The sequence below is a fragment of the Trachypithecus francoisi genome, unplaced genomic scaffold, assembly GCF_009764315.1.
Source record: "Trachypithecus francoisi isolate TF-2019V2 unplaced genomic scaffold, Tfra_2.0 Lachesis_group14, whole genome shotgun sequence".
Lineage (NCBI taxonomy): Eukaryota > Metazoa > Chordata > Mammalia > Primates > Cercopithecidae > Trachypithecus > Trachypithecus francoisi.
Window position 1 is genome coordinate 33,815,166 of NW_022681459.1, and position 15,478 is coordinate 33,830,643.

The window sequence follows — 15,478 nt, forward strand, 5'->3', positions numbered from 1 at the left end:
TCCCGCCATTCTCCTGCCTCAGCCTCCCGAGTAGCTGGGACTACAGGCGCCGCCACCTCGCCCGGCTAGTTTTTTGTATTTTATTTTTAGTAGAGACGGGGTTTCACAGTGTTAGCCAGGATGGTCTCGATCTCCTGACCTCGTGATCCGCCCGTCTCGGCCTCCCAAAGTGCTGGGATTACAGGCTTGAGCCACCGCGCCCGGCCGCCCAGCTAATTTTTTATATTTTTAGTAGAGACGGGGTTTCACCATGTTAGCCAGGGTGGTCTCAGTCTCCTAACCTCGTGATCCACCCGCCTCAGCCTCCCAAAGTGCTGGGATTACAGGTGTGAGCCTCCGTGCCCAGTCTTTTTTTTTTTGAGACCAAGTTTCATTCTAGTAACCCAGGCTGAAGTGCAACGGTGCGATCTCAGCTCACTGCAAGCTCCGCCTCCTGGGTTCAAGTGATTCTCCAGCCTCAGCCTCCCGTGTAGCTGAGATTACAGGTGCCCACCATCACACCCAGCTAATTTTTGTATTTTTAATAGAGACAGGGTTTCACCATGTTGGCTAGGCTGGTCTTGAACTCCTGACCTCAAGTAATCTGTCCACTTTGGCCTCCCAAAGTGCTGGGATTACAGGCATGAGCCACCACGACTGGCAGGCAATCTTTTCTTTAAAGTCATTCACTTTTATTTATTTTTATTGTTTTGAGACAGGGTCTTGCTCAATGGTGTGATCTTGGCTCACTGAAACCTCCGCCTTCCAGGCTCAAACGATCCTCCTGCCTCAGCCTCCCAAGTAGCTGGGACTACAGGTGTGCATCACTATGCCCTGCTAATTTTTGTATTTTTTGTAGAGACAGGGTTTCACCATGTTGGCCAGGCTGGTCTTGAACTCCTGGACTCAAGCAATCTGCCTGCCTGGGCCTCACAAAGTTCTGGGATATAGACATGAGCCACTGTTCCCTGCTAAAGTGCCTCACTTTTAAAAAGCAGGCATTTCAGGCCGGGCGTGGTGGCTCACACCTGTAATCCCAGCACTTTGGGAGGCTGAGGCAGGTGGATTACGAGGTCAAGACATCGAGACCATCCTGGTCAACATGGTGAAACCCCATCTCTACTAAAAATACAAAAAAATTAGCTGGGCATGGTGGTATTCACCTGTAGTCCCAGCTACTTGGGAGACTGAGGCAGGAGAATCACTTGAACCTGGGAGGTGGAGGTTGCAGTGAGCCGAGATCACACCACTGCACTCCAGCCTGGCAACAGAGTGAGACACTGTCTCAAACAAAACAAAACAAAACAACAACAACAACAAAACAAAAAATTAGCCGGGCATGGTGGCGTGCGCCTGTGGTCCCAGCTGCTTTGGAGGCTGAGGCAGGAGAATCGCTTGAACCCAGGAGGCGGAAGTTGCAGTGAGTGGAGATTGCACCACAGCATTCCAGCCTGAGAGACAGAGCAAGACTCCGTCTCAAAAAAAAAAAAAGTAGGCATTTCAATGCCTGTTTCAATGTCATTCTTTTAGCCTCATTTTCATTTGTGTAACCCACTTAATTGGTCTTGGGTGCCTCCGAGGTGCAAAGCCATGCCTTGTGGAACCTGCAGTGTGTGAGAACACAGGGCTGCACCTGACTTCCACGGAGAGCATGCATGGCCGGAGACAACTGTGCACACACAGAACTGAGCATGCCAGGCAAGGCCAAAGGCCCCAGCCACCGCTCCCTTCGCCCCTCGACCTCCTCCTTCCTTACAGAGGGGCCTCCTCTCTTACTTGGTGACCCAACACCCCTAATTCCGGGTGCTTTTGTTCTTGGTGTTGCACCCTGTCCACAATCCCGGTGCCAGGAGTCCTCTGTGGGCACAGCAGTGATGAGGGACAGTCCCTGCCTTCCCCAACCTAGGAGTAATAATAACAACCACGGCAAAGTCACCCAGAAAAGACCATAAAAACCTCAAGTTCAGCCGGGCGCGATGGCTTATGCCTGTAATCCCAGCACTTTGGGAGGCTGAGGCGGGCGAATCACGAGGTCAGGAGTTCCAGATCAGCTTGGCCTACATGGTGAAACCCTGTCTCTACTAAAAATACAAAAATAGGCCGGGCGCGGTGGCTCACGCCTGTAATCCCAGCACTTTGGGAGGTCGAGGCGGGCGGATCACAAGGTCAGGAGATCGAGACCACGGTGAAACCCCCTCTCTACTAAAAATACAAAAAACATTAGCCGGGCGTGGTGGCGGGCGCCTGTAGTCCCAGCTACTCGGGAGGATGAGGCAGGAGAATGGTGGGAACCTGGGAGGCGGAGCTTGCAGTGAGCTGAGATCCGGCCACTGCACTCCAGCCTGGGCGACAGAGTGAGACTCTGTCTCAAAAAAAAAAAAAAAAAAAAAAAGCCAGGTGTGGTGGCATGAGCCTGTAGTCCCAGCTACTCAGGAGGCTGAGGCAGGAGAATTGCTTGATTCTGGGAGGCGGAGGATGCAGTGAGCCGAGATCGCCACTGCACTCTAGCCTGACAGAGCAAGGCTCCATGTCATAAATAAATAAATAAATAAACCTCACGTTTCCGAAGAGCAGGAAGATGTTCTAAATCCACGCCCCAGCTCACCTGGCCTGGAACCAAGCTGCTAAAATTGCGAGGCTACAGGCTTCAACTTGCGCTAGATTTGACTGAGCTAGGCAAATGCTCCTAGGCCTTTGGGATAGACACGCTGCCTGGATGTCGCGTAAAGGCCCTCAGTGTCGGGGATTGCACCCGCGGAGCCGGGGACTAGGTGGCGGGGCCGGCCCGGGGAATCTGGTGGGGTTGAGGGCCGCGCTGGGGGCCTCATCTCATCCCCCGCGGGAGCTGCATGAGGCTGCCGGCGTTGGCAGCGCATTTTGGCCCAGACAGTCGAAGACGGGTTGGGACGCCCCCTCGTGGGAATTCTGGGGATGGGTTGCTCTAGGCCTTCCCCAGGGCCGCGCTTTACTGCCCTAGGCCACCCGAGACCCCGAGGCCACGCGGTGGTCAGCAGACCCTGTCTGGTGGGAGGGGGCAGACAGCCGAGCCCAGAAGGGGACAAAGAGCGGAGTCTGGCCTGGAACCTCGCGTCCCCTTCCCGGCTGGCCCCAGCCCGTCGCCTCCCCGTCTCCCCTCCCCTCCAGGGCTCGCAACAACCCCCAACTCCGCTCCCTGCCCTCTGCGGTGGTCCTAACAGAAGGAACCGTCCCCCTCCTTAAGCCTTCGGCGTTTTGCCACACTGGCCCGTGTCCCCAGAACCCGCACAGCCTGCCAAGCATAGGGAGGGAGCAAGGTCCCATTTCCAGCCAAGACCCGGAGCTGCTGGAAGGGAGAGGTCCGGAGGACGGGCGAAGGGGGAGAGGCTTGGGGGGCAGTGCCACCTCCCCCTTGGGGGCGGGTCCCTGAGGCCCCACCCTGGGCCCCGCCTTTTTTGCGCCGGCTGTGACAAGCGCTGCGGCATTTTTCCCCGCGACCAAACCGTTGCCACCGTCTCTAAGGTAGCCCGGGTCCCACCGCCGCCACCATGCCTCGGGGAAGCCGCAGCATGGCCTCCCGGCCAGCCAGGTGTGAGGGGGACAAGGGCCCTGTGGGGAGGGGGTTAGGGAAGCGTGGGCACTCCCCCAAGGGCGTCCGCAGAGTGACCTTGGCTGCTGCTGCGCCATCTTGGCGGGGGGAGGGGCGGGGGAGCAGCTCCCACGTGTGGAGACAGGGGTCGTCCACCTCTACGGGGGTCGTTTCCAGGAGCTGCAGCACCCCCAGCCTGAGGTCTGGCCAGGATTAACCCTGCTTCCTCCCACCTCCGCAGCCGCCCCGTCGCGCCCTCTGCCCACCCGCCCGCGCACCCACCGCCCTCAGCAGCCGCCCCAGCCTCCGCCCCTTCGGGCCAGCCGGGGCTCATGGCTCAGATGGCGACCACGGCCGCAGGGGTAGCCGTGGGCTCGGCTGTGGGACACGTCATGGGCAGCGCCCTGACCGGAGCCTTCAGCGGGGGGAGCTCGGAGCCCTCCCAGCCTGCTGCCCAGCAGGTGAGCAGCGGGTCCAAGAGAAACTGAGGCAGGATTCTCTCAAGGCCACACAGGGTGCTGCCCAAGTGTCCAGTGAGGAGTGTCTGCGTGTACTCACCATTGCTTCAGCCCAGGATTCTTTGCCCAGGAAGGGTCCTAGTCCACTGGTCTTGAGTTCACTGTCACTTAGAGGCAGGTTTCCCAGCCCCTCCCTTGAGGCCAGGGTCCCTAAGCTCCCAGGGAGAGACACCAACCAGCCCTTTAAAGATGGGAAACCCAGGCCCTGAGGGCTCAGAGACTTGCCCAAGGTCAGCTCACCCTAGCAGAGGGGAGGGATGGTGGATTTCCTGAGCCCCTGTTCTCCCCGCACCCAGGTCTGTGCATTGTGGCCGCTGGGCCCAAGGGTGAAGGGGAGCCACTTCCCTGATGACCTTTCCCCTGCTGGGGACCCTACCCACCCTAAGCCAAAGGTGGCTTTGTGGCTAGGTCAGGGGTCAGGATTAGTGTAGCTGAGCCAGGAAGGTGCTAAAACTTGTGGGGGTGGGGCTCATACTCTGAGAGTCCAGGCAGAGTACTGGGCGCTTCTAGAGCCTTCTCCTCCCTCCCCTGCCCCCCCCCGCCACCAAAGTGCCCATTAGAAGGCAGCAGAGGCCGGGCGCAGTGGCCCACGCCTGTAATCCCAGCACTTTGGGAGGCCGAGGCAAGTGGATCATGAGGTCAGGAGTTCAAGACCAGCCTGGCCAACATAGTGAAACCCCGTCTCTACTAAAAATACAAAAATTTGTTGGGCATGGTGGCAGCGCCTGTAGTCCCAGCTACTTGGGAGGCTGAGGCAGGACAACCGCTTGAACCGAGGAGGCGGAGGTTGCAGTGAGCTGAGACTATGCCACTGTACTCCGCTCTAGGTGACAGAGTGAGACTCCATCTCAAAAAAAAAAGAAAAGAAAAGAAAAAGAAGGCAGCAGAAACACGCTCCACTGCTGGGTCACTCAGCCTGCCTAGGACCCTTGGGACACCCAGGCTGGGGATGTGGAGAGGGGCAGGTGGCCCCAGCTTTGAAACGCACTTCCAGGTACCAACTCCAAGCTGATCCTACAGCCTCTTGCACTGTACCCCCAGGTCCCCACCCCCACTGCCCCCCAGCACCTGCAGATGGGGCCCTGCGCCTATGAGATCAGGCAGTTCCTGGACTGTTCGACCACTCAGAGTGACCTGTCCCTGTGTGAGGGCTTCAGCGAGGCTCTGAAGCAGTGCAAGTACAACCATGGTGAGTGAGTGGACCCCGACCCAGGCGGGGAGGGGGAGAGGCCGACCCTCCTCTTGCACCTGCAGGCTGACCGCCAGCCTGTGCTGCTCCTCCCTTCACAGGTCTGAGCTCACTGCCCTGAAGAGGTTGGTGCAAACTTGGGGGCCAGTCCTGCACCCACCTCTGCCCCTCGCCGATAGCCAGACCACAATACCGGATTGTACCTGGATAGCTGGGATTGGAAGTGAGGAGGTTTCTCACCCCACAGATAACCTAAGACACAAATGTGCAATTAAAAGTTTATTTTAGACCACAGCCTGTTGCGTGCCTCTCTCGATGACCTGTCTTCAGGGAGCTCCCTGGCTGATGAGGTGGGGTCAGGATGGATGTCTCATTACAGTGTGCAATCCATCACCTTAATCAGGGCCCTGGGTGGGGAGGAGGAGCCCTGTTGCAATCTGCACTGTGGTTAGCACAGGACAGATACCTTGGGCAGTCCAGAGTGTGGTGGAGAGGCATTAGTAGGTGATCCCAAGGGCATCTGACTCTGAGGGTGGAATTCCAGGATGAACTCACGGTACTCCCCTTTCTCAGGGATACCTGCCACGTCTACCCTTCTTGTCTCTGCCTCCGCATCCCATTCTCTGCACCCACAGCTTAGGTGCCCCCAGCAGCCTTAAATCCTGTCTGACCTTGCCCCTATTGCTGATGCAACTTCTCAGCAATTCCAGATTCCGCAAGAGGAGTCGTGCTGGGTTGCTGTCTGTTTGCACCTGATCACACGAGGCAGAGGTCATGGCTAACCCCCTTGGGTCTGAGTCCAACTTGGCTAGTTGGCAGTAGTGTGCCAGGTCCCCAGGCCTGCCAGAATGGAAGAACAAGCCCTTCGAACCCAGTGTGGGCCGTGCCATCACACACCATGCTGCCGCCTTCGTTGAGTTCATCCAGCAGTTGTGCACTGCGCTCCTACTGTGTGCCAGCCCCTATGCCACATCTGTGAAGCCTGAGGACATTCAAGCCCTTAGTGAGCTGGCATTCCAGTGGGGTGGTGGGGACCTGTCTCAGGGTACAGTGTGTTCCGTCTGGGGGTATAGGTGCGTGGAGTTGCTGTTGAGGGTCTGCCTCTCATCGTATGTGTCCCTCCCACAGGAAGGGGTCCTACTCTGGGTGTCTCCCTGGGTGTCCATATCTCCTCCGTACCTGGCTCCTGGTCCCAGCTAGCAACTCCTGGGTGGCAGGGAGCTTACCTTTCTGGGCCTTGAAGTGGGGCTTTGCTCATGACGGCCACGCCGGGTGCCCATGCGCTTCCTCCAGTTGTGGCCCGCAGAGGAGAGGCCCGACAGCCTGCGCAGTTCCTCTGGAAGGCCCGGGAAGTCCTGCTGGTAGGGGCTAGGGAGAAGGTGTGCCCTCCCCCTAGGCTGTACCCTGACACTCACCTGCCAGCTCTGGGTAATGGTCATCCAGGTTCTCCAGTAGGGACTCATAGCGGATGGGGACCATGTCCTCTCCCTCTGTGGCATGTGGAGAGAGGATGAAGGACACCTGACTGGCCTGATGGTCCCTACTCTGCCTCTCACTCTGGAACTGTTTGCTAGTCCAGGCTGGGGGCAGAGCATGGGGTAGGGATGGAATGGGGCTAGGTCCCCAGCTGAGGTGGGAGGCTGGACAGGGCCTTGGGTGGTCTATGGTCTGCTATGCCCCCCTCTTACATTCTAACATAGCTGCAGGGGAGAGAAGCTTGGGCCACCTTACTGATGGTCCGAACGAGGACGTATATGGCTCGCTCCTTCAGCAGGGAGTTGCCCATGGTTTGGGTTTGTGCAGCCCCTTCCTTCAGGTCCTGCTCCAGGCTCACTAGGTTGCCGTCCTCAGCCAGGAGAGCAATGGTCGCTGGGAGGACATGGAGAGAGGCTGGGCAGGGCTGGCACCCCTGCCTGGGACCCCTCAGCCCCTCCTTCTCCTCCCTGTCTCCTCACCATCTGGGGGCAACCCTGCTTTCTGCCTCAGGTGGGCGGTGAGGTTCACTAGCCTGCAAGAGGTGTTCACCAGCACGGAGCAGCCGGCTGTGGAGGAAGGGCAAAGGTGAGCATGTGGGATCTCTTACCTTCCTCCACATCTGGGGTCCTCTGTCTCTCCCTCCCATCTCTCCCTTTCCCAGAGCTGCGACTGGGCCTAGGGGGCTAGGACTGTGCCCCAGGCACAACAGCTCCGACATCTGTTGCTTAAACTGCCTTGGAGACCCCTCCATTCATCTCCCGTGTGTGTTGACTTTTCTCCCATATAGGGTGACCCCTAAGTGTTGATCTCTTGAGTCCTGCAAAGCATGAAGTGCGCGCCAGCCCAGCCTCCTCCCTGGCCCCGCCCCCAAGGGACCAGCCCATCCCCGCGCTCCCTCCCCTGCGAGCTCTCCTCTTCCCCTCCACCACCGCACAGGGCCGACCCGCCTCCAGCCGGAGGGACGGGGAACCTGCAACTGTGGCTAGTGTTTCAGGTGTCTGATGCACGCTGAAGCTTGAGGAAGAGACTGCGCGGTTTAAAAACCTGCTCCAGGGTGATGCGGCGGACGCTGGCCGAGAGGAGTCCTCGTGAATGAGCAGAACTCAGCTCGGCTTTTCCCTTTAAGGGACTCGCTCCAGGTGCTCGCTTTGCCTTCTCACAGAGCCGCTTCCCCGACCCCTGCCATCTGCACCACCCCCCTCTTTCCCGCCATTGCCTCCCCACCCTCCCCAAGGGCGGAAGGAAGCAGCTTCTGAGTGTGCTCATCTCCCTACCCGCCTGCCAAGACAGGGGACCCCACTTACCCCCAAACATCACCTTGATAAACACAGCTGCAGCGGGGGAGGGAGATGTGGGGGACTTTGATCCCCCAACTCCCGATTCCCCAACTAAGGAAAGGCCTGGAGCAGAGACCTGCTTCAGGGCAGGGCTCTGGAGGGAGAAGTGGGTGTGTGAGTGCGGCTAGGTGGCCCCAGGGTCAGACCCCTGCTCAGCCACCTCTGTGGTTCTGCTGCTTCAGCCTAGTTCAAACCCTGCAGCTAGTCCAAGACTCCTGGCCTCCTATTCCTCCCCACTGAGCCCTGGGCCACAGCAGCTCCCCTAAGCTTCCAAGCTGGTCTCCATGGCAGTGGGGGCGGAGACATCTAGGCAGGAAATGCCTTCTTCCCTGTATCCGGTTAACGGGACCCATGGGGGAGGGGTGGCAGAAGAAGTGGGCGCTGGCATTCCCTGAGGCGGGGAATGCCATCATTGGGACTAATTGTTTTTTTTAGAGACAGTCTCCCTATGTTGCCCAGGCTGGTCTCGAACTTCTGGGCTCAAGCAATTCTCCTGCCCCAGCCTCCCACAAGTGCTGGGATTGCAGTTGTGAACCACCTCTGCTGGATGAAGTGTAATTTACATACAGTACAGTAAAGTTCACCCTTTCTGGTGTTTTCAAGTTTCGCCAACTCTCATATAACCACCACCACAGTCAAGATACAGAACATTTCCATCACCCTCAAATTCCAGGTCCATAGCAGGTCACAAGCACCTCCTTGTTAGCACTCGCCATTAGCTAGTCCCTCACACAGGTTCTCACCGTCATTTCCTGTCTTTTATTTACTTATTATGCTTATTAATTATTATTATTATTGGTTTGTTTTTTTTTTTTGAGATGGAATCTCCCTCTGTCACCCAGGCTACAGTGCAGTGGCACGATCTCGGCTCACTGCAACCTCCACCTCCCAAGTTCAGGCGATTCTCCTGCCTCAGCCTCCCGAGTAACTGGGACTACAGGTGTGTACCACTACACCTGGCTAGTTTTTTGTTTGTTTGTTTGTTTGTTTTGAGACAGACTCTCGCTCTGTCACCTGGGCTGGAGTGCAGTGGTGCGATCTCGGCTCACTGCAAGCTCTGCCTCCTGGGTTCATGCCATTCTCCTGCCTCAGCCTCCTGAGTAGCTGGGACTACAGTCGCCCGCCACCATGCGCGGCTAATTTTTTTTTGTATTTTCAGTAGAGACGGGATTTCACCATGTTAGCCAGGATGGTCTTGATCTCCTGGCCTCGTGATCCACCTGCCTCGGCCTCCCAAAGTGCTGGGATTACAGACATGAGCCACCGCGCCCGGCCTTTTTTTGTATTTTTAATAGAGATGGGGTTTCACCATGTTGGTCAGGTTGGTCTCGAACTCCTGACCTCAAATAATCTGCCCACCTTGGCCTCCCAAAGTGCTGAGCCACCAAGCCTGACCTATTTATTATTATTTTTTTTGATAAGGAGTCTCGCTCTGTCAGCCATGCTGGAGTGCAGTGGTGCAATCTTGGCTCACTGCAACCTCTGCCTTTCGGTTTCAAGCGATTCTCCTGCCTCAGCCTCCTGAATAGCTGGTATTACAGGTGCCAGCCACCACGCCTGGCTAATTTTTGTATTTTTAGTAGAGATGAGGAAGGTCAGGCTGGTCTCGATATCCTGACCTCAGGTGATCCGCCTGCCTCGGCCTCCCACAGTGCTGGGATTATAGGAATGAGCCACTGCGCCCAGCCATTTCATGTCTTTTGCATTTGCCTGCTTCTCCCAGTCTCTCCCCTTCTTGTTCCCCTCCACTCTGTCTTCTTTTTCTTCCTGTCTAGATTTCACATTCTCTCTCCTCTCCCCTACTCTCTCCCTGCCCCTTTCCCTTTCTTCCTTTTTTCCTTTCTCTTCCTCCCTCCCCCTCTCCCTCCCTTCATTCCTTCCTTTCTTTTTTTGACGGAGTTTTCCTCTTGTTGCCCAGGCTGGAGTACAATGGTGCAATCTTGGCTCACCGCAACCTCCGCCTCCCTGGTTCAAGCAATTCTTCTGCCCCAGCCTCCTGAGCAGCTGGGATTACAGGCATGTGCCACCACACACAGCTAATTTTGTATTTTTAGTAGAGACGGGGTTTCTCCATGTTGGTCAGTCTGGTCTCGAACTCCCGACCTCAGGTCATCCACCCCCCTTGGCCTCCCAAAGTGCTGTGATTACAGGCGTGAGCCACTGCGCCTGGCTGGCTGGCTTGCTCTCTTTCTTTCTTTCTTTTTTTCTTTCTTTCTTTCTTTCTTTCTTTCTTTCTTTCTTTCTTTCTTTCTTCTTTCTTTTTCTTTCTTTCTTTTTCTTTCTCTTTCTTTTCTTTCTTTCTTTCTCTTTCTTTCTTTCTCTCTCTGTCTTTCTTTCCCTCTCTTTCTTTTTTCTTTCTTTCTTTTTCTTTCTTTTCCTTCCTTCCTTTCTTCTTTCTGTTCTCTTTTTTTTTGAAACAGGGTCTTACTCTGTTGCCCAGGCTGCAGTGCAGTGGCACAATCACAGCTCACTGAAGCTTTGGCCTCCCTGGCTCAAGCAATCCTCCCACTTCAGCCTCCTGAGTAGCTGGGACTACAGGTGCATGCCACCATGCCTGTTGAAATGTTTTTCTTTTTAATTTTGTAGAGACGGAGTCTCGTTATGTTGCCTAGACTGGTCTTGAACTCCTGGGGTCAAGCGATCCTCTTGCCTTGGCCTCCCAAAGTGGTGGGATTATAGGTGCAAGCCACTGCTCCCGGCCTCACATTGTTTTTTTGCCTCTCTGTGTTCATCCTTTCTTTGACTTTTTTTCTCCATGTCTCTTTTCATTATCCTTTCTCTTTCCATCCTGCTTACTGCCTCCCCTCTGTCTCTGTCTCTCCACTTCTGTCTCCTGCCCCCACCCCATGACCCTCCACCAGACCTCTCCAGCCAGGGCACCAGGTGGATGCCTGGAACAGCGCCTCCCTTTTCCCAGCTCCCTTACCCCAAAGTTTTAGAAGTGCTCCCAGTCCCCATGATTCACCTATGTCCTGCCCTTTGCAGGCAGAGTTCTGGACAGTGAGGGTGGAGGAAAACTGAGTCTTTCATGAAGCCTGCCATTGTCAGACTCTGGCTCTGGATAAGCACTTTCCTTTGGACTGCCTTGGTGTTTCCATCTGTAAAAGAGGGAGGTGACCCATGACTTAGCAGGGCTGTGGTGACAATTAAGTGTGATACATTTTAAAGAGCTGTCTCTGTGCTCAGCACCTTGATGTAATAAGCACTCCAATCAGTATTGCAGAAACAGGCAGCACTTCCCAAACTTATTTAAACATGGGGCAGCCAGGAGCAGTGGCTCATGCTTGTAATCCCAACACTTTGGGAGGCTGAGGCGGGCAGATCACTGGAAGTCGGGATCTGCCCAGCCTGGGCCAACATAGTAAGGCCTCATCTCTGTAAAACTAAAAACATTAGGCTGGGCGCAGTGGCGCATGCCTGTAATCCCAGCACTTTGGGAGGCCGAGGCAGGTGGATCACGAGGTCAGGAGATCAAGACCATCCTGGCTAACACGGTGAAACCCCGTCTCTACTAAACATATAAAAATAATTAGCCGGATGTGGTGGTGGGCACCTGTAGTCCCAGCTACTCAGGAGGCTGAGGCAGGAGAATGGCGTGAACCCGGGAGGCAGAGGTTGCAATGAGCCGAGATTGCACCACTGCACTCCAGCCTGGGTGACAGAGCGAGACTCCATCTCCAAAAAAAATAAAAAATAAAAAATAAGGCCGGGCGCGGTGGCTGAAGCCTGTTATCCCAGCACTTTGGGAGGCCGAGATGGGCGGATCACAAGGTCAGGAGATGGAGACCATCCTGGCTAATACGGTGAAACCCCATCTCTACAAAAGAATACAAAAAACTAGCCGGGCGACGAGGCGGGCGCCTGTAGTCCCAGCTACTTGGGAGGCTGAGGCAGGAGAATGGCGTAAACCTGGGAGGCGGAGCTTGCAGTGAGCTGAGATCCGGCCACTGCACTCCAGCCTGGGCGACAGAGCCAGACTCCGTCTCAAAAAAATAAATAAATAAATAAAATAAAATAAAATAAAAACATTAGCTGGGCGTGGTGGCTCACACATGTAGTCCCAGCTCCTGGGGGAGGCTGAGGCGGGAGGATTACTTGAGCCCAGTTCAAGGCAGAAATTAATTAAAATCATACCACTATGCTTCAGCCTGGGTGACACAGTGAGACCCTGACTAAAAAAAAAGACAAAAAACGGTGCCCTCTTTTTAACTCACAGCCTCCAGAATTCCCTTGGGGAGGCTATATAGCCCCTTCCCAGGTCCCACTCCATTCTTGACACCTCCTCAGGGTATCTCCATGACAGTCAAGATAGAGTCTCTTGATTTCCTTCTTGGTGGCAATGAAGAGGAGATCCTTGGATGGCAGATGGTGACTACCAGAGCTGAGGCTCCAGGCCTGGAGTGGCCTTTCCTTCCAGATTCTGGCCCCAGGCACTGGAGGATCCACACTTACAGTCTCCTGAGCTGTATTCTGCTGGACGTGGGTCCCCAGATATGGTTCTGTCCTGGGGAAAAGTGCCCCATGTTTGTTTGTTTGTTTGTTTTGAGACAGAGTCTCATTCTCGTCACCCAGGCTGGAGTGCAATGGCACGATCTTGGCTCACTGCAACCTTCGCCTCCCGGGTTCAAGTGATTCTCCTGCCTCAGCCTCCTGAGTAGCTGGGATCACAGGCGCCTGCTACCACGCCCAGCTAATTTTGTTTGTATTTTTAGTAGAGACAGGGTGTCACCATGTTGGCCAGGCTGGTCTCGAACTCCTGACCTTGTGGTCCACCCACCTCAGCCTCCCAAAGTGCTGGGATTACAGGCACAGGCCACCTAGCCCCTCCCATGCTTTTTTTGTTTTGTTTTCTTTTTTTTTTTTTTGAGATGGAGTCTCACTCTGTCGCCCAGGTTGTAGTGCAATCTCAGCTCACTGCAGCCTCAGCCTCCCAGGTTCAAGCGATTCTTCCGCCTCAGTTTCCCTAGTAGCTGTAATTCCAGGCGCACACCACCAAGCCTGGCTAATTTTTTGTGTTTTTCGTAAAGACGGGGTTTCACCATGTTGCGGCTGGTCTCAAATTCCTGAGCTCGAGTGATCCCCCCGCCTCTGCCTCCCAAAGTGCTGAGATTATACACATGAGCCGCTGCACCCAGCCTTATTATTATTTTTTGAGACAGAATCTCACTCTGTCACCCAGGCTGGAGTGCACTGGCACAAACATGGCTCACAGCAGCCTTAAATTCCTGTGCTCAAGTGATCCTCCCACCTTAGGCTGCTGAGTAGCTAAAACTACAGGTGTGAGCCACCACGCCTGGCCAGTCAAAAATTTTTTTTGTAGAGACAGGGTCTTGCTCTGCTGTTCAGGCTGGTCTCAAACTGCTGGCCTCAAACAATTTTCCTGCCTTGGCCTCTCAAAGTGCTAAGATAACAGGCATGAGCCACTATGCCCAGTGTCACAATTATTTTCTGATGTTAGCCTTACCTTACCTGAATAATAATAAAACCAATTAAAATGATGCACTCTTGTGAGGCACAGTGGCTTATGCCTGTTATCCTAGCACTTTGGGAGGCTGAAGCAGGAGGATTGTTTGAGGCTGGGAATTCAAGATCAGACTGGGCAATATAGTAAGACCTTGTCTCTAAAAAAAAATTTTTTTTTTTTTTGTGGAGTCTCACTCTGTCACCCAGGCTGGAGTGCAGTGGCGGGAGCTTGGCTCACTGCAAACTCCGCCTCCTGGGTTCACACCATTCTCCTGCCTCAGCCTCCCGAGTAGCTGGTACTACTGGGACTACAGGCACCCGCCACAATGCCCGGCTAATTTTTTTGTATTTTTAGTAGAGACAGGGTTTCACCTTGTTAGCCAGGATGGTCTCGATCTCCTGACTTTGTGATCCGCCCACCTCGGCCTCCCAAAGTGCTGGGATTACAGGTATGAACCACTGCGCCCGGCCTACAAAAATTTTTTTTAAATAATTAGCTGGACATGGTGGCTCACACCTGTAGTCTTAGCTTCTTGGGAGCCTCAGGTGGGAGGATCACTTGAGCACAGAAGTTTGAGGCTACAAATGAGCTACAATCACACCATCCTACTCCAGCCTGGGCAACAGAGCAAGACTCTGTCTCAAAATAAGTACATCAATTAAACAAAAACAAAAGAATTAGTCAGGCATGGTGGCATGCACCTGTAGTCCTAGCTATTCGGGAGGCTAAGGTGAGAGGACTGCTTGAGCCCAGGAGTTCACGGCTGCAGTGAACTATGATCAGGCCGCTGTACTTCAGCTTGGGTGACAGAATGAGACCTTGTCTCAAAGAAACAAGAGAAAGAAGGCTGGCCACGGTGGCTCACGCCTGTAATTCCAGCACTTTGGGAGATGGAGGCAGGAGGATCACGAGGTCAACATAGTGAAACTCTGTCTCTACTAAAAATACAAAAATTAGCTGAGCATGGTGGTACGTGCCTGTAGTCCCAGGTACTCGGGAGGCTGAGGCAGGAGAATCACTTGAATCCAGGAGGCAGAGGTTGTGAGCCAAGCATCGCACCACTGCACTCCAGCCTGGGCAACAGAGCGAGACTCCGTCTCAAGAAAAACAAAAAGAAAAGAGAAAAGAAGAAAAGGAAAGGAAAGGAGAGGAGGGGAGGGAGAGGAGAGGAGAGGAGAGGAGAGGAGGGGAGAGGAGAGGAGAGGAGAGGAGAGGAGGAGGGGGAGAGGAGGAAAGGGGAGGGGAGGGGAGGGGGGAAGTGCCATTGAAAACATAGTTTGGCCGGGCGCGGTGGCTCAAGCCTGTAATCCCAGCACTTTGGGAGGCCGAGACGGGCGGATCATGAGGTCAGGAGATCGAGACCATCCTGGCTAACACGGTGAAACCCCGTCTCTACTAAAAAATACCAAAAAACTAGCCGGGCGACATGGCGGGCGCCTGTAGTCTCAGCTACTCGGGAGGCTGAGGCAGGAGAATAGCGTGAACCCGGGAGGTGGAGCTTGCAGTGAGCTGAGATCCGGCCACTGCACTCCAGCCTGGGCGACAGAGCGAGACTCCGTCTCAAAAAAAAAAAAAAGAAAACATAGTTTGTGGCCGGGCGTGGCGGCTCACACCTTTAATCCCAGCACTTTGGGAGACCGAGGCAGGTGGATCACGAGGTCAGGAGTTTGAGACCAGCCTGGCCAACACAGTGAAACTCTGTCTCTATTAAAAATACAAAAACTAGCTGGGCATGGCAGTGCATGCCTGTAGTCCCAGGTACTCCGGAGGCTGAGGCAGGAGAATCGCTTGAACCCAGGAGGTGAAGGTTGTGGTGAGCCGAGCATCGTGCCATTGCACTCCAGCCTGGGCGACAGAGGGAGACTCTGTCTCAAGAGAAATGAAAAGAAAAGAGAAGAGAAGAAAGGAAAGGGAAGGGGAGGGGAGGGGTGGAGCGGGGGGAAAGTGCCA

The 15,478-nt window shown here is 54.8% G+C and overlaps 3 protein-coding genes across 17 annotated transcripts in view; 1 reads left to right on the forward strand and 2 right to left on the reverse strand.

The window, feature by feature from the left end:
- Nucleotides 1-15,478, reverse strand: part of LOC117096507 (aggrecan core protein-like) — a 443,073-nt gene that overhangs the window by 261,192 nt on the left and 166,403 nt on the right. The gene's annotated exons all lie outside the window — the stretch shown is intronic.
- Nucleotides 2,695-5,545, forward strand: CHCHD10 (coiled-coil-helix-coiled-coil-helix domain containing 10). Of its 2 annotated transcripts, none has more exons than XM_033234022.1 (4): nucleotides 2,695-3,544; nucleotides 3,786-4,005; nucleotides 5,083-5,251; nucleotides 5,353-5,545. In XM_033234022.1, exons 1-4 carry the CDS (start codon nucleotides 3,504-3,506, stop codon nucleotides 5,370-5,372), a joined length of 450 nt encoding a protein of 149 aa, XP_033089913.1. In that variant the 5' UTR covers nucleotides 2,695-3,503; the 3' UTR covers nucleotides 5,373-5,545. The 2 variants fall into 2 exon arrangements, with proteins under 2 accessions (XP_033089913.1, XP_033089914.1); XM_033234023.1 differs by having other exon boundaries at nucleotides 5,104-5,251.
- On the reverse strand, nucleotides 5,516-8,372 carry CUNH22orf15 (chromosome unknown C22orf15 homolog). 14 transcript variants are annotated; one of them, XM_033233987.1, is made up of 8 exons: nucleotides 8,032-8,358; nucleotides 7,698-7,796; nucleotides 7,207-7,293; nucleotides 6,978-7,141; nucleotides 6,667-6,741; nucleotides 6,478-6,587; nucleotides 5,923-6,091; nucleotides 5,521-5,658 (listed from the first exon to the last, which is right to left on the reverse strand). In XM_033233987.1, the coding sequence occupies exons 1-8, from the start codon at nucleotides 8,039-8,041 to the stop codon at nucleotides 5,647-5,649; spliced, it is 726 nt and encodes a 241-aa protein (XP_033089878.1). In that variant the 5' UTR covers nucleotides 8,042-8,358; the 3' UTR covers nucleotides 5,521-5,646. The 14 variants fall into 14 exon arrangements, with proteins under 14 accessions (XP_033089889.1, XP_033089877.1, XP_033089882.1 ...); XM_033233986.1 differs by having other exon boundaries at nucleotides 5,518-6,091; nucleotides 6,978-7,120; XM_033233991.1 differs by having other exon boundaries at nucleotides 5,518-6,091; nucleotides 6,983-7,141.

Coding starts and splice junctions, on each gene's coding strand:
- CHCHD10 (XM_033234022.1), top strand. CDS start 3,504: ATGCCTCGGGGAAGCCGCAGCATGGCCTCCCGGCCAGCCAG. Junction 4,006..5,082: donor CCCAGCCTGCTGCCCAGCAG/GTGAGCAGCGGG, acceptor CTGATCCTACAG/CCTCTTGCACTGTACCCCCA. Junction 5,252..5,352: donor GCAGTGCAAGTACAACCATG/GTGAGTGAGTGG, acceptor CTCCCTTCACAG/GTCTGAGCTCACTGCCCTGA.
- CUNH22orf15 (XM_033233985.1), bottom strand. Junction 7,142..7,206: donor AGCAGGGTTGCCCCCAGATG/GTGAGGAGACAG, acceptor AGCCCTGCCCAG/CCTCTCTCCATGTCCTCCCA. Junction 6,742..6,977: donor TCGTTCGGACCATCAGTAAG/GTGGCCCAAGCT, acceptor CACATGCCACAG/AGGGAGAGGACATGGTCCCC.